Source organism: Micropterus dolomieu, linkage group LG04, assembly GCF_021292245.1.
Source record: "Micropterus dolomieu isolate WLL.071019.BEF.003 ecotype Adirondacks linkage group LG04, ASM2129224v1, whole genome shotgun sequence".
In the NCBI taxonomy this organism is placed as follows: Eukaryota; Metazoa; Chordata; class Actinopteri; order Centrarchiformes; family Centrarchidae; genus Micropterus; species Micropterus dolomieu.
Window position 1 is genome coordinate 9,341,626 of NC_060153.1, and position 19,663 is coordinate 9,361,288.

Genomic DNA, 19,663 nt, shown 5'->3' on the forward strand with positions numbered 1-19,663 from the left:
TCTCCCAGTCTTATAGTCCACCTTTCTCTGTCTCACAGTCAGTCTCACAGTCTCACAGTCCGTCTTATAGTCGACCTGTCTCGCTGTCTCATAGTTCCTCTCACAGTCTTATAGTCCACGTCTCTCTCTGTCTCACAATCCATCTCCCAGTCTTATAGTCCACCTTTCTCTGTCTCACAGTCAGTCTCACAGTCTCACAGTCCGTCTCACAGTCTTATAGTCGACCTGTCTCGCTGTCTCATAGTTCCTCTCACAGTCTTATAGTCCACCTGTCTCTCTGTCTCACAGTCCGTCTCACAGTCTTATTGTCCACCTGTGTCTCTGTCTCACAGTCTTATACTCCACCTGTCTGTCTCATGGTCCGTTTCAGTCTCACAATCTTGTAGTCCACGTCTCTCTCTGTCTCACAATCCGTCTCACAGTCTTATAGTCCACCTTTCTCTCTGTCTCACAGTCCATCTCAGTCTCATTGTCCACCTGTCTCTGTTGCATCGTACACATGTATGCATAACAGTGCGCGCGCACACACACACACACACACACACACACACACACACACACACACACACACACACACACACAGGCTGAAATGTTTAGCAATTCAATTTAGCATTAGCCTCCAACAGCCAGCATTCACACCGCAATTTCTCCAGAAATTGCACTGTCTAGTTCTGGTTATTGTTGCAACAGTCAGCTGATAATCATGACTAAGACTTTTTAATGCTTTTTTGTAAAGCTAAAATATACGAAGCTGTACCTGAGTGTATCAAGTGAAGAAGTTCTTTGCAACAACTGACTACGTGGGTGTACATCATGTGTGGGTATATGTGCGTGTTTGATATCCAAAAGAAAACCCACTGGGTAAGCTGAAATTGTTAAAAAATGGTTTTCAAAGGACAGCTACAATATGCATGGGTTGATATGCATACACACAAAGCAATATAAGTTTCACATTTAAAAACAATCCTTGTAAGTCCCTTAGATTAAAATTGAAAATTTTCACTGCTTGCCACATTCAATAGCCTCTTTATCCATCTTTTTTGTATCTCTGCACAAAATTACAATATTGCATAAAGAAATCAATTTAGCTTTTGCAGATAAGTAGTTTTTATTTATAACCAGGAGTAGCCCAGAAAACCCTGCCAGTAAGAAATGCAGACGATCCTTCACATCGTCAGTGGAATGGTAATTGTCTAAAGGGGTGAAAGAGCCATTAATCAATAAGGATTAGTGAATAGAGCAAGGATTTTAAAATGGCAGTTCCTCTAGTCAAATTCCTACACTGGAGCCTCCTGATAGACAGAGGCTCCTCAGGCTAACTCACATAAACAAAAGGAATTTGACCACTTTCACAGGATTTGGCAACCCTTGTTCACCTTTACTGTGATCTTAGGCAAAGATGTGTTGTGGGTGTCTCAGGTCACTAAAAGTGGATTAAATTAAGACCTCTGCGGGGTAAATCAGGACAATCTAGATTTATCTGTCGATGTACCTGGTGGGTATTCTCTGATGTAAAACAACTGGCATGTACTGCTTGAAATTCCACAGCTAAATAACAACAGGATTTGCCAGCTACTGGATTATACACTATGTTATGTAACATACCGGCAGTATGTTATTGTGGCAGCTGATATGATTTAGTGAACATAATTTGAGAGAGTTTAGCACCACTTGTGATAAAATATGTAGCAATAATGTTAATAACTGCACTATGACTAGAAATAAGACTCCTTTTACCTCCTTTACCCTCCTTTACCTCGTAATATCTCCTTTTCTCAAGAGTTTTTATTCATTTATATAGCAATCTGGGGTTGTTCACTGCCCCTGTACTGATACTCCCTCTGTTTTTCAAGCAAACCTAACATAGTCCTTTTACAGCAAACCTCTAACTAAGACAGTCCTTTTTTTCTTTTCTCCTGCTGACTCCTTATTATATCTCCTACTGTATATGTTTTATTCTACCTTTGCCTTCCCTCCCTTCAGTTAAGAGAGCTAATTTGTCCCACGCTGCTATCTTGAAGCTTGTCTTACATATTTTTTGTATTCGAAGTCAGTCTGATAAGCAGTACAATAAGCACTTTAATTAGGGTATCACTGAACTGACTTGATATTATTTCATACTGTATCCATGTCTTCCAATGATATTATGGTTCCCATGAAATTCAATGTGTAACTGTATGAAATAAAAAAACAGGGTTCACTTCATTCCTTGCCCTTGTTCCAAGGAGGTGCCATACTTGTTCAAAGCTGTACTCCTTAACCGCACTGCCTCCAGCTTCAGCAGAGGCCATATATCTGGCAGCATCAACATTCCCTTCAGCACAGCATTCAGCCCTGACGGTGAGCTGGTGCAGTGTCCTGCAACAGGAGGCCTACAGAACTACAGAGGACGTGTGATTGTGATCATTAGCCACGCCATGAAGAGTGCTGCTATAGTGAGAAAGCAATCTCTCTCTCTGTCTCTGTCTCTCTCTCTCTCTCTCTCTCACTCACACTCACACTCACACACACACACACACACACACACACACACACACACACACACACACACACAGAGCAAAACTGAAATATCAACAACTTTTGGATGGATTGCCAAGGAATTTGGTTCACACATTCATTTCAACGTCAAAATTAAATTTCTCTCCTTAACTTTTCATCTAACATCATCATCAGGTCAGCAACTGAGTTTGTCCCATTATTTGGTTTATGACCAAATGCCTGCAAAACATCCCCATCAGCCTCAGCTGTAATTTGAGTTTAATTAGCACTAAACGCAAATTTCAGCATTAACTAACTAAAGTAAGAACATTTTAAACATTACACCTACTGAACATCAGCATTGTTATTATGAGGATGTTAGCATACTAAATGTTACTATTTAGCCCAAAGCACTCTTAGCTTTATTTAAGAGATGTTTTTTAGTGATCACTGACACAGTTATCACACTTCTTTCTTTCTTTCGGCAAAAACTCACCAAAATTGACAGTTGGGTTGCAAATTACACATTGTACTTACTATTCCACCAACGCTACCATGAGCACTAAGAAATGTCTTGACCAGTATTGGCTGGATTGCCACGTAATTCTGTTTAGACATTATCTTCTAAATTCACATCTACCACCATGATTTGGTCAAACTTTCTTTGGTTTTGGACAAATGACTTGCATGCCACATCAGCTGTACTTTGTGTTCAGTGCTGATTAGCAAATGTTAGTATGCTGGCACACTAAATTAAAATGCTAAGCATAAGAGGAAACACTTAGGGCCCTATTTAAATTGTGCAAGTGAAATGACAAATGCAAATAATTATACTATTTTGGTTTAGCAGCAAGTGCAATAGTTTAAATAAAAATATAGATTTATGGGTGTAGTAACTAATAACAATGCTCTCAGCCAGTAACATCACTGGTCTCATTGCTCTAAAACAGCAGTGCCATGATGGAGGAAATTATTTTTGTCTGGATGTTGAAGAGCAGCACAGTGTGAACACACAGCACCATATATCTTTTAACAGTTAAGAGAGTGTGTAATTAAAATAGTTCATTTACATTTTAAGCATTATTGCGTTATTTCTGTGCATTTGCTCCAAATATTAGTTTTCTCCAATTTATGAAAATTGTTTTAAAAAATCTTTCGTAAATTATTATTAAAGTTTTATTTTGTTGTTGTTGACAAAATCACCAAAATGGGAGCAGAGTGTACGCCAGAAATAGATGTGGGTCTGAGAAGACATATTTTTTAATCAGATACTCTTCTAACTTCTCAGTAGTGTTAATGAGTGATGCACAGTGTAAATAAAGCCTACTGTGTCTTTGCCTCTTTTCTAAAAGACATTAGGACATTAGCTGAGGCTGAATTTTAGATTTCAGTGCACAAAAATAACTTTGCTCACTTCAGCATATTAGAACAGTGAACTATATATTGATCATTATAAATTCTTATTTTGTACTCTCTTTAGAATAAATTAACCTAACTTAGTAAAATTCAGCACATTGCTTCAGGCAAAATCTCAATTTTGAAAAGAAGTACTCATTCCATGTGTTGGAAAGTAAATGAGGAAAGTAAGTAGTTCTCCTTAATTTAACAGACAGTCCTACATTGTTTAGGATGCAGCAGCAAGATCTGTTTCTAACCTGGTTGCAAGAACCGTTACAAAGTAATTGATGAGTTCATCTGCAGAGGGACTGTAGTGTAAATAGCGCTGTTTGTGAACCGTTTGTGGCTCACGTTATCAGCACGTGGTAATAGCTGAAGCATAAGTACAAAATTAGGTTTGTTACACAGGCATTAGTTGGATTATTTTTCTACATCATAGGTATTAGGGATGAATAATCATCATCACATTACACAGGCAAGTATGACTACTGATCATACTTATGACTGGATGAATTGCATTTCATTATTTTGAAGTTTTAAGATATTGTGTTTTGGTTTATTCAAGGTAATAGAGCCCACACTCGAAATTCTCCATTTTTATGATAAACCTCAGTAATTCACCAGACCTTTCAGTCGAGCAGGTCACGAAATTAAAGTTCGATAAAAGGACCCAATTGTGCTTAAATGCCATTCACATCTCTGTGCACCATACAAGTGGAATTATCATTACTTTGGGGCAAAGCAATGAGTCCACTCACCCCCACATCACTGTAAACCTTTAACATTTAAACCCCATTGGCCTGATTCTTCCTGCTCAGTTGTTATGTCGACATTTAAGTTGATTGAACTGAAGTCTGATTGAATTTGAAATTTTTAAACTGTACTCCAAACTAGCTGTGTGTGTGTGTGTGTGTGTGTGTGTGTGTGTGTGTGTGTGTGTGTGTGTGTGTGTGTGTGTGTGTGTGTGTGTGTGTGTGTGTGTGTGTGTGTGACCAACCAACAACTGAAGCAGACAAAATAAGATGTTTTATTTGTCTTTACACAGAGGTATTAAGTAAGGCTTGATTTATTTATTTTGTTTAAAGAGGTGATATTATGCTTTTTGGCTTTTTCCCTCGACTTTGAGTTATATATGTTTTTTTGTGCATGTAATAGGTTTGCAAAAGTCCAACCCAAGGGAGTTCCCGTCTCCCACAGGAAACACTGCTCTGAACTGCCTGAAAACAGCTCTTTTGTAGCCCTTTTGCAAAATGCGTGTCATATAATGCTCGCCAAGCAGCTAGTCCAACACGTCCTCAAAAACACTGGTGGAAAAACACTGAGCTGCAGCACACACCTCTCCTCTCCCTTCCAAACACTAGCTACCCTCCAGGCGGTTGTTTGACATAAAGTTGTTACTGTGATGTAGAGACAGAGCTCAGTTTAAACTTTATGGATGAAAGATGCATTTGTTACAGATTAATAACTCACCACTCTGAAACTCTTGCTCCAGTTCATGTTGCTAAGCTGGTAAGGGGAACATATACGACTGAACCAAAGCTGTGTTTACCGGCTTCTCACTGACCCGCCCCTTCTCTGCTTCTGATTGGCTAGTAGTCCTTAACTAGGATCTGCACATGTGCAACTCCCATGTAGAGGCAAGATATATCACGCCATAGCTAAAATGAAGTGTTCAACACACAGGGTGAAAAGAGGAGCTGCAGCAATGTGCAGTATGACAATAATATGGTGTTTTTTGAAAATTAAACCATGTAAACCTGTTCTGGTATAACCCCTAAATAAGATTTTGAACCTGAAAATGAGCATAATACCACCTCTTTAAAAAATACCAGCAGTATTCATTATTCTTATTATTTTTCTGGTGAACTTTTAATTAAAATTATTTTGAAAGGTGGTATACCATTGAAGAATAGGTACTCTGAATATCTCTAAGGCAGCAATAGACAAACACAATCTGCTTAAACTAATACCATAAAAACAATTATATATTTTTATGTTTGTTATTAAACACACTGTATAAACATTCACAGTGCAGGGTGGAAAAAGTATGTGAACCCCTAGGCTAATGACTTCTCCAAAAGCTAATTGTAGTCAGGAGTCAGCCAACCTGGAGTCCAATTAATGAGACAAGATTGGAGGTGTTTGTTAGAGCTGCCCTGCCCTATAAAAACACACCGATTTTAACTCTGCTATTCTTATGAAGCATTGCCTGATGTGAACCATGCCTCGAACAAAAGAGCTCTCAGAAGACCTAAGATTAAGAATTGTTGACTTGCATGAAGCTGTAAAGGGTTAAAAGAAAGAATCTCTAAAAGCATTGATGTTCATTAGTACATGGTAAGATAAATTATCTATATATGGAGAAGCCCTGTTTCTATTCTCCCTAGGAGTGGCTGTCCTGCAAAGATGACTGCACGAGCACAGTGCAGAATGCTCGATGAGGTTAAGAAGAATCCTAGAGTGTCAGCTGAAGACTTACAGAAATCTCTGGAACATGCTAACATGTTCTGTTAATTAACAGATTAAACCCCAACTCTTGTTCATAAAATGTATGTGAAGTTCATTCATCTGTCAGTTTTTGTTTTTTTCGTAAAAGCTCTTGTGTGTATGACGTCTGACAGTCAGATACGTACGTCACATTATCAGATTTCCTAACATATGAATTTTTAGTACTCATTGTCACCATCTATGTCACCATCTAACACTCAAGGGCACACATTACACAGTACAAGTCAATGAGAGGCCACAAGAAAAGTAAATATTAGATTTTTGTTCAGGTGTTGAATTAATTTCATGGTAACCTTTGAGTCTGTAGTTAGTGGTGTTATTGAGACAAAATATTAGGTATACCACATGCACAACATATGCAGTAGCACTAACACTATCTCTGAATTAACTGGATTACAGTTTAGTTAAGTCACATTTTTAATTTAATTTTCACTTTATTTCCTCAAAGTCACACTCAGTATTTGGCTTGTATCTACTTTTACACTGGCACACCTAATGCATCATGCAATGACTTACATATATTGCATCAAGTTGTTTCATAAATGTTGAAGGCTGTTGTGTAAAGTTATTTCTCATGCAGCAATTGCACAAGTTCTGTTTTAACTCAAGGAAGCCACATAACAATGTTAGATTCACATAAGGTGATGAGTACTTGCAGTTCCCGGAGGGAGGTAAAGTAACTGCTTATCTCTTTGTTTCATTTATTCCCAGTTTGCATCACATCTGGTCAAGGTAAATTTCCCACGAGTTTGTATCCTGGATGGAGGGATCAACAAGCTGAAGCCCACTGGACTCCTGACTGTCCCCTCCCCTCAAATCTGACAACATACCTCAGCTTTGCTTTAAAAAAAGGGATGAGAGGAAAGATTGTATATTGCGTTTTGAGCTGGGGAAAAAAACAATGTCATTATTGTATTTAGACTTTTTAAACATAAAATAATAAAGCTGTGGTGCAAAATGAAAACTGCAAAGAAATAATCTCCTTATTAACCCAGTTTGATTTCATCTAATAATTCTAAATATACTTACAGGGAAAATTTATTATTTTCAGTCTCAAAAAAAAGAATGATTGAATAAATAATTTTTGGGGGCGGGGGGGCAAACTGCTATGTGTTGTAGTAGCTTTGCACTGATACATTGAGCTGTCTGTGACCAACATAAATATCTTGATGTATGTCAGCCTGACTGTTCGGAGCCAGTTGATCCAGGGAACTCATTGGCTTTGCAAAGATAGAATTTATGGCAGAGCTGTTGTAATTGCGGTAGATTGTACAGGTGCATCTAATAAGGTGGCTACTGAGTTTATGATTGTGTATGAAACAATAAAAAACAAAACTAGTATTTGCATTTACCTTGTTTACATGTGACTCATTTGTCTGTAATGTACTGTATGTTCTACTGTATGCATTTCCCAACTTATAGAAATTATTCATTATTATGTTACTAAACTGTGTAGGTGAATGTTGTTTTAGCATTTAATCAGAACTAATAATTTTAGTTCACTGTGATGGTCTGACATTTAAAGGCATAAAGGGTGATTTATCTTTATTAAATGATCTAGTCCAGCTTTGGTGTGTGTGTGTGTGTGTGTGTGTGTGTGTGTGTGTGTGTGTTGGACAGAGAGGACCCAAAAGCAACGCTCCGGTTAAACAGGTTTTATTGAGGGGAAAAAGGGAGGTGGATTCTGGGGGAACACGGGCACGGTGGACCGAGCAGCAAGTAGGGCAGAGAGGGCCGAGGTAAGGGAGCCGAGGGGCAGGCGGGACCAAGGAGGCTGGAACGAGGGAACTGGGAGGCACCGGGGGCTGAGGGAGAGAGGAGGCATGGGAGAACTGACCGGGGGGTTGGTGGAGGAGTGTGATGGCAGGCTGACCATGAGGCACTAGGGGGAGCCGGGAAGACGGCGTGGAGGAAGTCCGAGGGGAGAGGGCAGGTTGGCGAACCCAGCTGACACAACGGGAGAGGAAGGTGAGTGAACCAGGTCAGGAACAACGACGATCAAGCAGAGATAGTGTGTAGAACCGGAGTTGAAATACTGGCAGGGATGGAGTTGATTGCTGGCAGGTGTGGCAGGCAGAGGAGGTGGCTGACAAGGTGCAGGTGTGGATCGTCAGCTGGGTTCAGGAGCAGAGAGAGAGAGGGAGAACACAAGCAAGGGGAGCAGAGGAGACACAGACTGGCAGGCCAAAATACAAGGGAAAAACAGAATCACAAGAAAAAAGGAGAAATAAACAGTACACTCACCGTCAGTTTGGCTGCCACCACAACAAGCATTAACAAATCCTTATTTGCAATATCTTCCCGTGGTTTTGCAAGTGCAGTAATTGTTCACACATTCAAACACCAGAGCTGCTGCTGATTGAACACTCCCACAAAACTGTATGTATAAAAAGAGAAACCACTCTTCATTACTTTTATCAAAAGAGAAGTTCATCTAAGGAACTTTGAAGGTGAGAGTTGCTTTATGAAATTATTAAATAGCAATGACTGTTCTGTACTTACGAAATCCTATAGAGGACTATATTGCAATAATAATGTAAACATGAAAATTAGATATAATTCCACAATAGCATCATACCTTCCTCCATATTTATGTGTTATTTGCGTAAAGTGGAAATGAAAATTCAAAATGCATTTTCACATAGTCTTATGGGAATAAAATCACTGTTTTTGTCAAAGTAGTCTGGTGGCTTCAAAGAGAGCATCTGTTTCTGGTTAAACTAAAATGATCCATCCATCCATCCATCTTCATCCGCTTAACTGGGGTCGGGTCGGGGGACTAAAATGATTTTACTCTTTAAAAAAAGGTCTATCTCTGTAGGGATCCTTTTCATAATTCATTATTAATGTTGTCAGAAACTTGTAATAACAATCTTAGTCAGTGACAAAAACAAGCACTTTAGTGGATGTACTTTGACAGTCCACAATTGCTCAGATTACATTGTAGCACTGTTGGACCAAAAAATGTTGTCCTAAATAGTCACATAGACGCAAAAACATGGGGAAATAGGGTCCAGCTTGAGAAAGACAGAAGTTACCATAATTTCCAAATTTGAATTGAACATTTGAGTATTGTGCACTGTACAGTGGGATGTGACTTTAAATGTCAAACAGCTTTTCCATTTTCATTTTAACATACACCCATACAAGCATATGTGAAAGTTTTTTTCAAATAACTCATATAAGATAAAACACATATGGGGAAATTCATAATTCTGTGGTGGAATTACATTTTCATTTTCAAGTCTACATGATCTGTTTAATATTGTCCCCTATAGGCTTCCATCCATTATAGATAAGTGAGAAAAGACAAATTGATTATTATATATGTATCATTATATTTAATTGGGGTTTTTTAACAGTTAACTCACAGTTAACCCAATCAGTGCTGAGAATTGTTGTTATTCTCTCCCCACTTTTGCTTTCCAGAGTGAAAATGGTGAAATATGAAGTGACCGTATCCACTGGCAATCTCGTTGGTGCCACCACTTTTAACAATATCTTCATTAAGCTGGTGGGCACAGATGGGGAGAGTGAACGCAAGTGGCTCAAGAGCATCAAAGGGGCTGCATCCTTCATAATGGGAACAGTAAGTCCTTCTCTGTTTTAGTGTATAAGACACTTCCTCAACTTTGCCTTTATGAGATTATTAAATACCAATTTAGAGAAGCTGATCTAAACCCTCCCAGCAACAGGATATGTGCTGCTCTGTAACCTCTACGGCTACAAAGGTGACCTATATAAGAAGAAAAAATCCCCATAATCAGCTTAATAAATTTGGTATTTTATGCAAAGTTTTATTCTGTTACATTAAGTAATTGGATGCTAATTATTGGGATGCTACAGCTCAGTTTGTAATTACTAAACACACTTTCTCTTCTTGTATAAATGTTTTCAAATAATTTCTCTCATCACCCCAGGTGTCTAGTTTTACTGTGTCCTGCCCGCTCTCCATTGGACAGTTGGTTCTGATTGAACTAGATAAACAGCCTCTCCCATTGTTCCCTGAAGACTCCTGGTTCTCTGCCAAAGTGGTAGTGAAATCTCCTGAGGGATTCACCTACAACTTTCCCATCTACCGCTGGATCACTGACGGAGAGGTGCACCGCTTCAGAGAGGGAACAGGTTTGTGCTGACCACAGAAGACAAAAGAAAGACATCTTCTGAAAGCTAGATTATAAGGAGTTTTATGAGTAATCATTCCCACATACTGTATAATTCAACGATTTCAAACCTTAATGTGGTTCTTTCTTTAAGCTCTGACAGTCTTTGTAGACAACCATCATCTTGGCAGGTACAGTCGGCAGCAGGAGCTGAAGCAGCGAGAGCACGACTATCGGTAAGAGTTCAGAGCTTATAGACGGGAACTACCAGCATCCAAACCTCTTCCATGTTTGGTTGAATATATTCATGATATATAATGATAAATCAATCCATATAACATGATTGTTACAGCTGCCACGGTAATAACATATGTTGCAATATTGAATATTGGCATGTATATTATGCTTGCATAATTACCACTCTGCTCTTTCCTGTTTTTCCTAGCTGGGATGTTTATGTAGAGGGAATACCTCACTGCATAAAGGCAGAAACCCCTCTTTCTCTGCCCTGTGAGGTCCGCTTCTCCTTCACCAAGACTACAGAGTTTCTCTACACCGCATCCACAGGGTGAAGTTCTCAAATTCTGTCAGATATTTGTCTATTTATGTAACTGTGTACCTGCCTACATACCTATTTAATACCAAAACTATTAAAGGGATAACGATAATGTTACTATTTGTTTTTATTTTCTAGGCTGACTGAGCTGCAACTGAAGGGACTGGCTAATTCGAAGAAGAACTGGACTAATATTGAAGATTTACGTCGGGTGTTCTGCTTCAAACAGACTGACATATCAGGTTCTGTACTATCATGGTAGTTTAATGGAATACTTGATAATGTATGCATATTAGTCTACATTCAACTGTGGTAATTCAGATTTTTATCAGTATCTCATTATACTCTAAAAATGTAATTTATCAGATATTCAATTTTACTGAATACTCAGTAATCTATTGGCTTCTTTACTTGGCTCATTAAACGGAAAGAAAATGTGAAAGAACGAAATGTGTATATATTACAAAATTAAGACGTTTTTTAAATTTAGGCTTTGCTCATGAGAAAACTAGTTATTATATTTAATTGCATCCAGTCCCCTCCAAAAACGGTAAGGCAAATTCCTTTGATTTTGTTGTTCAGTGAAAACTTTTGAGTATGAGACAAAAGTTCAGAATTTCAGCTTTTATTTCCTGGTATTCACATCTAGATGTGTTAAACAACTCAGGACATATCACTGTTTGTATTAGACCACAGCATTCTTAGGTGAGCAAAAGTAAAGGAACAAATAATCTAAAAGTAAATAATATTTGGTGGCATAACCCTTGCTTGCAATAACCACCTCAAGCCTGCGACCCATCGACCCCTGATGAAGTCCTTTGTTTTGTTGGCAGTGTGCTTTGGGTCATTGTCCTGCTGCATGATAAACTTCCTCCTGATTAGTTTCAATGCATTTCTCCGTAAATTGGCAGACAAAATGTTTCTGTATACTTCTGAATTCATTCTGCTGCTACCATCATCAGTTACATCATCAATAAATATTAATGAGCCTGTTCCAGAAGCAGCCATGCATGGCCAAGCCATGACATCACCTCCACCATGCTTCACAGATGAGCTTGTATGCTTCGGATCATAAGTTGTTTCTTTGTTTCTCCACACTTTGGCCTTTCCATCACTTTGCTAGAGATTAATCTTGGTCTCATCAGTCCATAAGATTGTGTTGCAGAACTTTTGCAGCTCATCTCTGTACTACTTTGTAAATTTTAATCTGGCCTTCCGATTCTTCCTGCTGATGAGTGGTTTGCATCTTGTGGTGTGGCCTCTATATTTCTGCTCTCTGATACTTCCTCCAACAGTGGATTGTGATACCTTCACCCCTGCACTGTGGAGGTCGTTGGTGATGTCACTTACTGATTTTCTTCACAGCTCTCATGATATTTCTGTCATCAACTACTGTTGTTTTCCTTGGCCGACCTGTTCGACGTCTGTTGCTCAGTACACCAGTAGTTTCTTTCTTTTTTGGGACACTCCAAATTGTTGTGCTTGCTATCCCCAGTGTTTGTCCAATGGCTCTGGTCGATTTTCCTTCTTTTCTCAGCTTGACAATGGCTTGCTTATCTCCCATACAGCTCTCTGGTCTTCATGTTGGTTTATCCTCTTTAACAGGAAATGCCGTCTTTATAGGTTTGAACCAAGGATGAAAACTTAGACTAGTCATGCAGAGGTATTTAATGTTTGGACAATCAACCTAAAAGGCAACACCTGGGCAACAAGAAACATCTGTCAGTCACGTGTTCCAATAGTTTTGCTCACTTGAAAAATGGGTGGGTTCAAACAAAGGGTGGTATGTCCTGAGTTGTTTAACACATCTAGATGTGAATACCACGAAATGAGAGCTGAAATTATAAACGCTTGTCTCATACTCTTCTTTTGATCTTAAACCCAAATGTCTTCAGTGAACAACAAAAACAAAGGAATTTGCCTTAACGTTCCAATACTTTTGGAGGGGACTGTATAATTTACACTCCGACATGTAACTGAATTTATAACAACCTTGCTCTACCAGTGTGGTAGAGCAAGATTTCTAGCCCAAAGTTTTAAAGTCAATGAAGTTCAACTCTGTTCTTTTCCCAGACTATGTCCAGGAACACTGGAAGGATGATGATTTTTTTGGCTACCAGTTCCTAAATGGTACCAACCCCCTGCTGATCCGACGTTGTGCAACTCTGCCCAATAACTTTCCTGTCACTGATAACATGGTCTTCCTCCATAGTCAGTGTAACTTGGCAGATGAAATGAAGGTGATTGTCTTGACCTTGATTCATCTTGGTATTGCATGTTGCACTTACCTGTTCGCATTTGAGTTTAATCATTTCTCATCACTAATAAAATTCTAAACAGAAAGGCAACATATTCCTGTGTGACTTCAAGCGTTTGGATGGGGTGACAGCAAACACCATCAATGGGAAGAAGCAGTACTTGATGGCTCCACTCGTGCTTTTCCACAAGACACCTGATGATAAGCTGATGCCCATTGCTATTCAGGTAAGATTAGAACTCAAATATAGCTGATAGTAAAGCTGTAAGTTAGAGTATTGATTAAGGCGGCATCAGATGTAGCTTTCACCTGAAAGTTTTCTTTAAGCAAGACACAGGGTTCTTTGCAAGTAGCAGTAGTAGTTACTATGGCTACTATCCAGCAGAAAAGGCTATTTATTTATTTCTGCTTGAGCCTGAAAAAAAATCTTCCCTTATTAAAATCCAGAATTTGCCGAAAAGGGATTTACAAGACACCCACTATCCTTAGGCCCTTGATTTGCCAGGACAGACAGACATACTGTACAATACTGTAGATTTCATATGTACAGAGTAGACAGAAATATTAGTAAAATAAAAGTAATAGATGGAAAATATATGAAGACTATGAATCAGAAAAGACGCAAAGTGTTTTCACTGCAATTTCCAGCCGCCTCTCTCCTTCCCTCTGTCAAAGATGTGATTTTAGACACGAAAATAATGATGTAGGTAAAACTGAGTAAACTACGGCTGCTGTTCTGAAGTTGATGCTCTGCTCTGACCTCCTCGTAGAAGGGAATAAAAATAGCAGTTTCCCTTTAAGGGCTCAACAGAGTATCAAGCAAAGCAGAACAAACCTGCAGTAAATAGGCAAACATACAAGAATTACAGAAAGTTCTTTAACATTATTGACCAATACTAGGAATGGAATGGATTGAATGAACCACATCCCCCTTTGTTCTCCTGCAGCTGAAGCAGACTCCAGCAGTGGACAATCCCATCTTTTTTCCTACTGATTCTGAGTACGACTGGTTGATGGCCAAGATTTTTGTGAGAAGTGCAGATTTCAGTGAGCATCAACTCAACGTTCACCTGCTGCGCACTCATCTGCTGGCTGAAGTTTTTGCTGTGTCACTGCTGCGGAACGTGCCCATGGTGCATCCACTGTACAAGGTAACTTGCGGATTTTTGTATCTTCCAAAGTTTACGAAGCAAGTATATCAAACTGCAAAATGGTATAAAAGCATCTAGATTTCTGACTTAACAAGTTTTAATGTTACTAACATAGTTCTCTCTTTCCTTCAGCTCCTCATACCTCACACTCGCTACACACTGCAGATCAACCACTTGGCTCGACTTCTTCTAATATCAAAGACTGGAGTTTTTACTCAAGTAAAACCAACACACTCTGTAGACTATTACCTAATCTATGTTTTTTTTTCTCTTAATATAATCCTTACATATTTGACTGTTCCCCAGTTTGCAGCTTCTGGTGGAGAGGGTATGATGACAATCCTGAAGAGATCACTGTCCTCAGTGACCTACAGCTCCCTCTGTATACCAGAGGACATTGCTGAGCGTGGGCTGGAGGCTGTGCCCAACTTCTACTACAGGGATGATGGACTCAAGCTTTGGGATATCATCCACAGGTATATCATCCAGTTTGCATTATGTTTATAATTTTTATAGTATTTATATTGGTGCAAAATCGTAGATGTTTTAGTGACGTGAAGTAGCCATGCTGCACAATATGAAGGCTTACACTGTGTTGGGCTTAGTTAGAAGACATTTAGATGCCATGAAGCACACTAAAGTGAAATAAACATGCTTTGCACAGTGTGTGTCTAAGATGAGGGTTAGGCCTGACATCAGAGATTCCAGTTCAGGATTTGCTTTCCATTTCCACTTGCAGGGAAAGAAGTCATTAAATATAACTAGTGTAGTTTTATGCTAGAAACCAAGCAAACAACTGAATCACATGCTTTCCTCAACTGAAGAGATGGTAAAGATTACAGGGAAGATCAGCTGGTCAGTACAAATGCTGCACATCTGTGTTAATGAGATTACTCCAGCAGGGAGCACCAATCCTCACAGGGAAGCAGTATGAGAATACAAATTTTTAGAGAGTACATTTTATTACACTGAGTTCATCTCCAGTTTGAGCTCCATGCTCTGGTAAATGTTGGCCAACCTGGCCATCCTACTTCACAATGAGAGCCAAGCCTGAAATTCAGATTGATAATATGATGATGGATAGCCAATCTATTATTTTCTGTGGAGTGAGGGTTTGATTTTACAGTACTGACTGAAGCATCTAGCTGCTCTGACATCATTTACAGTTGACTGAGGTTTCATTAGCCAGTATGCTAAAAACTCAAGCAACTCATCAACCAAATTACTGTACAGCAAATGGCAGGCAATATTGGGCATAAAAGACATGTTAAAGCTGTTTAAATAAGTGATCATGCACTACAAGGTGTCCTGATGTAGAACGATAAGAGCCCAAAACCCGTCCTCTTTATTAGCTAGCTTCTCTTATGTAACTCAGTTGGTTTTCTCAAAAGGTATTTCTTTCATCAGTCTTTCTGAAAAGCTGCAACATGTATGTAGGGTTTCTGTCCATAATCTAAACTCCTATTCCCCTTCTTCTGCTTAGTTTCTTTGCATCAATTCTTTCCGTTAGTCTGGTTTAATGCAATCTCCTCTGAACAGTTTGTTTGAAACATAACCTTCTGTCACTATCAGCAGAGGCACTGCTGGAAGTTTTGAGTCTGCTAATGACAGCTCATTGGATCTAGAGATTATGGCAGAGGGGATTGTAAAGGAACAAAAGAATATGGAATATCCATATATTTTGGTTTTATACTCTATACTAAAGGTTGCCAGGGAACCATGAGACTCCAGGAAGTCACTGTGCCTGGCCACTGTTCACCAGGAAATAGTTGCACCATGCAACTCCATGTAATATCTGTATGTATTATCTGTTCATACGTATTGCACAGATGAGAGTTGTGTCGATCTTCTCATCTGACTGCAAGAAAGCAAATAGGCATGCTTCAGAAAATTCCATTAAAATGTATCATCTACCACGTCATATATTGCACCAAAGTTTTAAAAAGAACAGAACTGATCATTCTAAAGAGATGACCTTTAAATAGTCTTAAAAAGGACTGTCTTGCTGCTGCAGTGTGTAAAAATGTAATTCAACTAGGAAAGTGTTTCAAAGATTTTTTCCCAATTTCTCAAAGGTTTGTGCAGGGAGTGCTCAGTTACTACTACAAGAGTGATGCTGAGGTCCAGCAAGACTCCGAACTGCAGAAGTGGATTCTGGACATTTATGAACATGGATTCCTTTCCCAAGCATCCACAGGTGAGCGTTAAAGAAAAGCTCAATCTTCATCAAAATAAATGTACAAATTTATGTACCATTCTATTATCATAATGCAAACATATGTCAAACTTTAAGAAGTCTAGATGTCTTTAAGTAATGCAGTTTATTCTCTCTAATTCTCAGGGATTCCACAGAAATTTACCACTGTGGTAGAGTTGGTCAAGTTTGTCACCATGGTGATCTTCACTGGCTCAGCACAGCACTCTGCGGTCAATACTGGACAGGTGAATTCTTTTACTTTACCAGGATGCTCAATTATAATGTTGCTATTTTTGTGGAATGGGTTGAAGAGGTTTTGCAGTTTTCTAAACTGGAGATAGATAGAGGAATTCTGGTTAAAAAAACAACAACATTTCACTGTACTTTGGCACAGTGGTGCTTTGACCTAAAAACATAGGTCATAGATGGAAGGTCAAGGAATCACCAAAGTTATTGCAGTTTGTCCTGAAGCAAACATGCATTTCTGAATGAATTTTAATGTAATCCAGAAGAAAGTTCGAGACATGTCTATCAAAATTCCCTGAAGCACATTATTCCAATCCAAATTTCATGTCAATACAACCTAGAGTTGACCAAAGCAGTGGAACAACTGACCAACAGATTGACATGGCGTGGTTTTAAAAGGTATTAATAACTCATCTGTCATTCATCAATTGTAGTATGACTACGGTGGCTGGATGCCCAACACTCCCATCTCTCTGCAACTTCCTCCACCAACCACAAAGGGGACGACAAGCGAGGCCACGATGCTGCAGACATTCCCTGACGTCGGCACAACAGTTCAGGGAATGGCCACCATGTGGCTACTCAGCAAGCAGTCCTCTGACTTTGTAAGTGCCAAAGACTTCATAAAAATTGACATGCATAACATGTCCGTTCAAGTATCTATGAGTCACTGAAAGAATTTTATTGCAAATAGTTTATTTTTGTTAAACATTTTTAAATGTCTCATCAGGTCCCTCTTGGCCACTACTCAGAGGACCATTTCAATGAGACGATTCCCTGCAACCTGATTAAGGATTTTCAAGGAGAGCTTGAAGTGTTAAGCGTAGCCATCAAAGTCAGAAACAAGAGTCTGGAAGTCCCGTACACATACCTGGATCCATCAGTGGTAGAAAATAGTGTGGCCATTTGAGGATCAGAAGGTGTGACCTCCTCGTCTGTTCAGTTTCATATTAACAAAAGAGCAAAAGGGAGGAACTGCATGCTCTGTTTTTAAATGATACTATATTGCAAGAAACTATGGCATTTGACCATTGTATGCTAATCTGTGATTTTTATACATCTTACTTGATTTAACTTTGGTAAAAATATACTCTTTTCAATTATAATCTCAAATGTTCTTCTTATTCTGTCAATGAATATTCAGGGAATCTCAAAAGAAATTACAAATAAAAAATTTAAAATACAAAATGTAAAGCCGCATCATTGAGAAGCTTCTTATAAACACATCTCTTTTTACATGTATCTTGCATGAAGAAAATGTGACAATTTGCACTTTTTTTGCAATTAGTCAATTCCAGTTGACCAATAGGTGGCGACGACATTGCCGAACAAGTTTTTGGGCCTTGTGCAAATAAATCAATGGGGCGGCTGTGGCTCAGGAGGTAGAGCGGGTTGGCCGTTAATCGGAAGGTCGGCAGTTCAATCCCTGGCTCCCCCTGGTTACGTGTCAAAGTGTCCTTGGGCAAGATACTGAATTGCCGCCAGTGTATGAGTGAGTGTGAATGTTAGTTTCCGTATGTGTATGAATGCAGATATAGTGGTTTGAGTGGTCGAAAAGACTAGAAAGGCGCTATTCAATGAGTTTGTCCATTCATCACAAAACTATATGTAACTGCTAGTCAATTCCAGAATGCTGTTATTGAGGCTGCAGGCAAATTACCATTTATGGAAAACCAGCTCTGTATGACATCATTAAGAGTCAAGAGTAGAGCTTTGGCCATGTTTAACATGAACATCTGACCCTGAAACATTATACATAAGACAGAAAATATAAGAAGCCTAATAAGTCTCCTTTAATGTGTGTGTGTGTGCACAGTTATGTGTTCTCCAATGCAGTAAAGCTTAAAGCTCCATGTTTTGAGGGCTCTGTGTGTGTGTGTGTGTGTGTGTGTGTGTATATGTGTGTGTGCTGTGTCTCAGTGTATTAATGTGTGTGGGTATGTGTTCAGTGAAGAGGACACAGACAGGTGTTCAGAAAATAGCTTAACTTCAGTCCACCAATCAGAACAGAGGACCCAGTCCTTTGATCTTTAAACAGCTAATTTACATCACCAAGGTAACCAGCTCTACAACAGAGACACAGGAATATCCCTCTGAAATTATCTAAATCTTTGCCTCAAACAAACCTCCCCAGAGACTAAAATATAGGTCCTATCGACGAAATGACTCTGATGCACTGTGGAGGTAAGGCTTCCAAGTTTCTACACTCATCTAAAGGATTATTAGGAACACCATACTAATACTGTGTTTGACCCCCTTTCGCCTTCAGAACTGCCTTAATTCTACGTGGCATTGATTCAACAAGGTGCTGAAAGCATTCTTTAGAAATGTTGGCCCATATTGATAGGATAGCATCTTGCAGTAGATGGAGATTTGTGGGATACACATCCAAGACACGAAGCTCCCGTTCCACCACATCCCAAAGATGCTCTATTGGGTTGAGATCTGGTGACTGTGGGGGCCATTTTAGTACAGTGAACTCATTGTCATGTTCAAGAAACCAATTTGAAATGATTCGAAATTTGTGACATGGTGCATTATCCTGCTGGAAGTAGCCATCAGAGGATGGGTACATGGTGGCCATAAAGGGATGGACATGGTCAGAAACAATGCTCAGGTTGGCCGTGGCATTTAAACGATGCCCAATTGGCACTAAGGGGCCTAAAGTGTGCCAAGAAAACATCCCCCACACCATTACACCACCACCACCAGCCTGCACAGTGGTAACAAGGCATGATGGATCCATGTTCTCATTCTGTTTACGCCAAA

General features: G+C 39.2%; 2 protein-coding genes and 1 long non-coding RNA gene across 5 annotated transcripts in view; 2 read left to right on the top strand and 1 right to left on the bottom strand.

Moving 5' to 3' along the window:
• The window catches only part of tbck (TBC1 domain containing kinase), a 50,993-nt gene extending 43,258 nt beyond the window's left edge, over positions 1-7,735 (top strand). For both annotated transcript variants that reach the window (XM_046046608.1, XM_046046607.1), the window contains exons 25-26: positions 2,276-2,435; positions 7,096-7,735. In XM_046046608.1, the coding sequence (XP_045902564.1) occupies positions 2,276-2,435; positions 7,096-7,206 (271 nt within the window). In that variant the 3' untranslated portion in view covers positions 7,207-7,735. The remainder of the gene's footprint in view (positions 1-2,275; positions 2,436-7,095) is intronic.
• Positions 7,736-8,024: 289 nt separating this feature from the next.
• LOC123969332 lies at positions 8,025-11,880 on the bottom strand. Its single transcript, XR_006824716.1, has 2 exons — positions 11,825-11,880; positions 8,025-8,761 (listed from the first exon to the last, which is right to left on the bottom strand). It is a non-coding gene; the product is annotated as an uncharacterized LOC123969332 (long non-coding RNA).
• LOC123969331 (polyunsaturated fatty acid lipoxygenase ALOX15B-like) lies at positions 8,228-18,088 on the top strand. 2 transcript variants are annotated; one of them, XM_046046610.1, is made up of 15 exons: positions 8,228-8,352; positions 9,814-9,973; positions 10,305-10,509; positions 10,642-10,723; positions 10,933-11,055; positions 11,182-11,285; positions 13,117-13,283; positions 13,384-13,527; positions 14,248-14,451; positions 14,584-14,670; positions 14,758-14,927; positions 16,527-16,648; positions 16,793-16,893; positions 17,329-17,499; positions 17,625-18,088. In XM_046046610.1, exons 2-15 carry the CDS (start codon positions 9,821-9,823, stop codon positions 17,802-17,804), a joined length of 2,013 nt encoding a protein of 670 aa, XP_045902566.1. In that variant the 5' UTR covers positions 8,228-8,352; positions 9,814-9,820; the 3' UTR covers positions 17,805-18,088. The 2 variants fall into 2 exon arrangements, with proteins under 2 accessions (XP_045902566.1, XP_045902567.1); XM_046046611.1 differs by lacking the exon at positions 8,228-8,352 and adding an exon at positions 8,617-8,834.
• Positions 18,089-19,663: the final 1,575 nt, after the last annotated feature.

Bases quoted from the DNA above. Each gene is read 5' to 3' on its own strand.
- LOC123969331 (XM_046046610.1), top strand. From the start codon at position 9,821: ATGGTGAAATATGAAGTGACCGTATCCACTGGCAATCTCGTTGGTGCC. The intron at 11,056-11,181 runs GTGAAGTTCTCA...TTTATTTTCTAG, and splicing joins CTCTACACCGCATCCACAGG to GCTGACTGAGCTGCAACTGA. The intron at 14,928-16,526 runs GTATATCATCCA...AATTTCTCAAAG, and splicing joins CTTTGGGATATCATCCACAG to GTTTGTGCAGGGAGTGCTCA.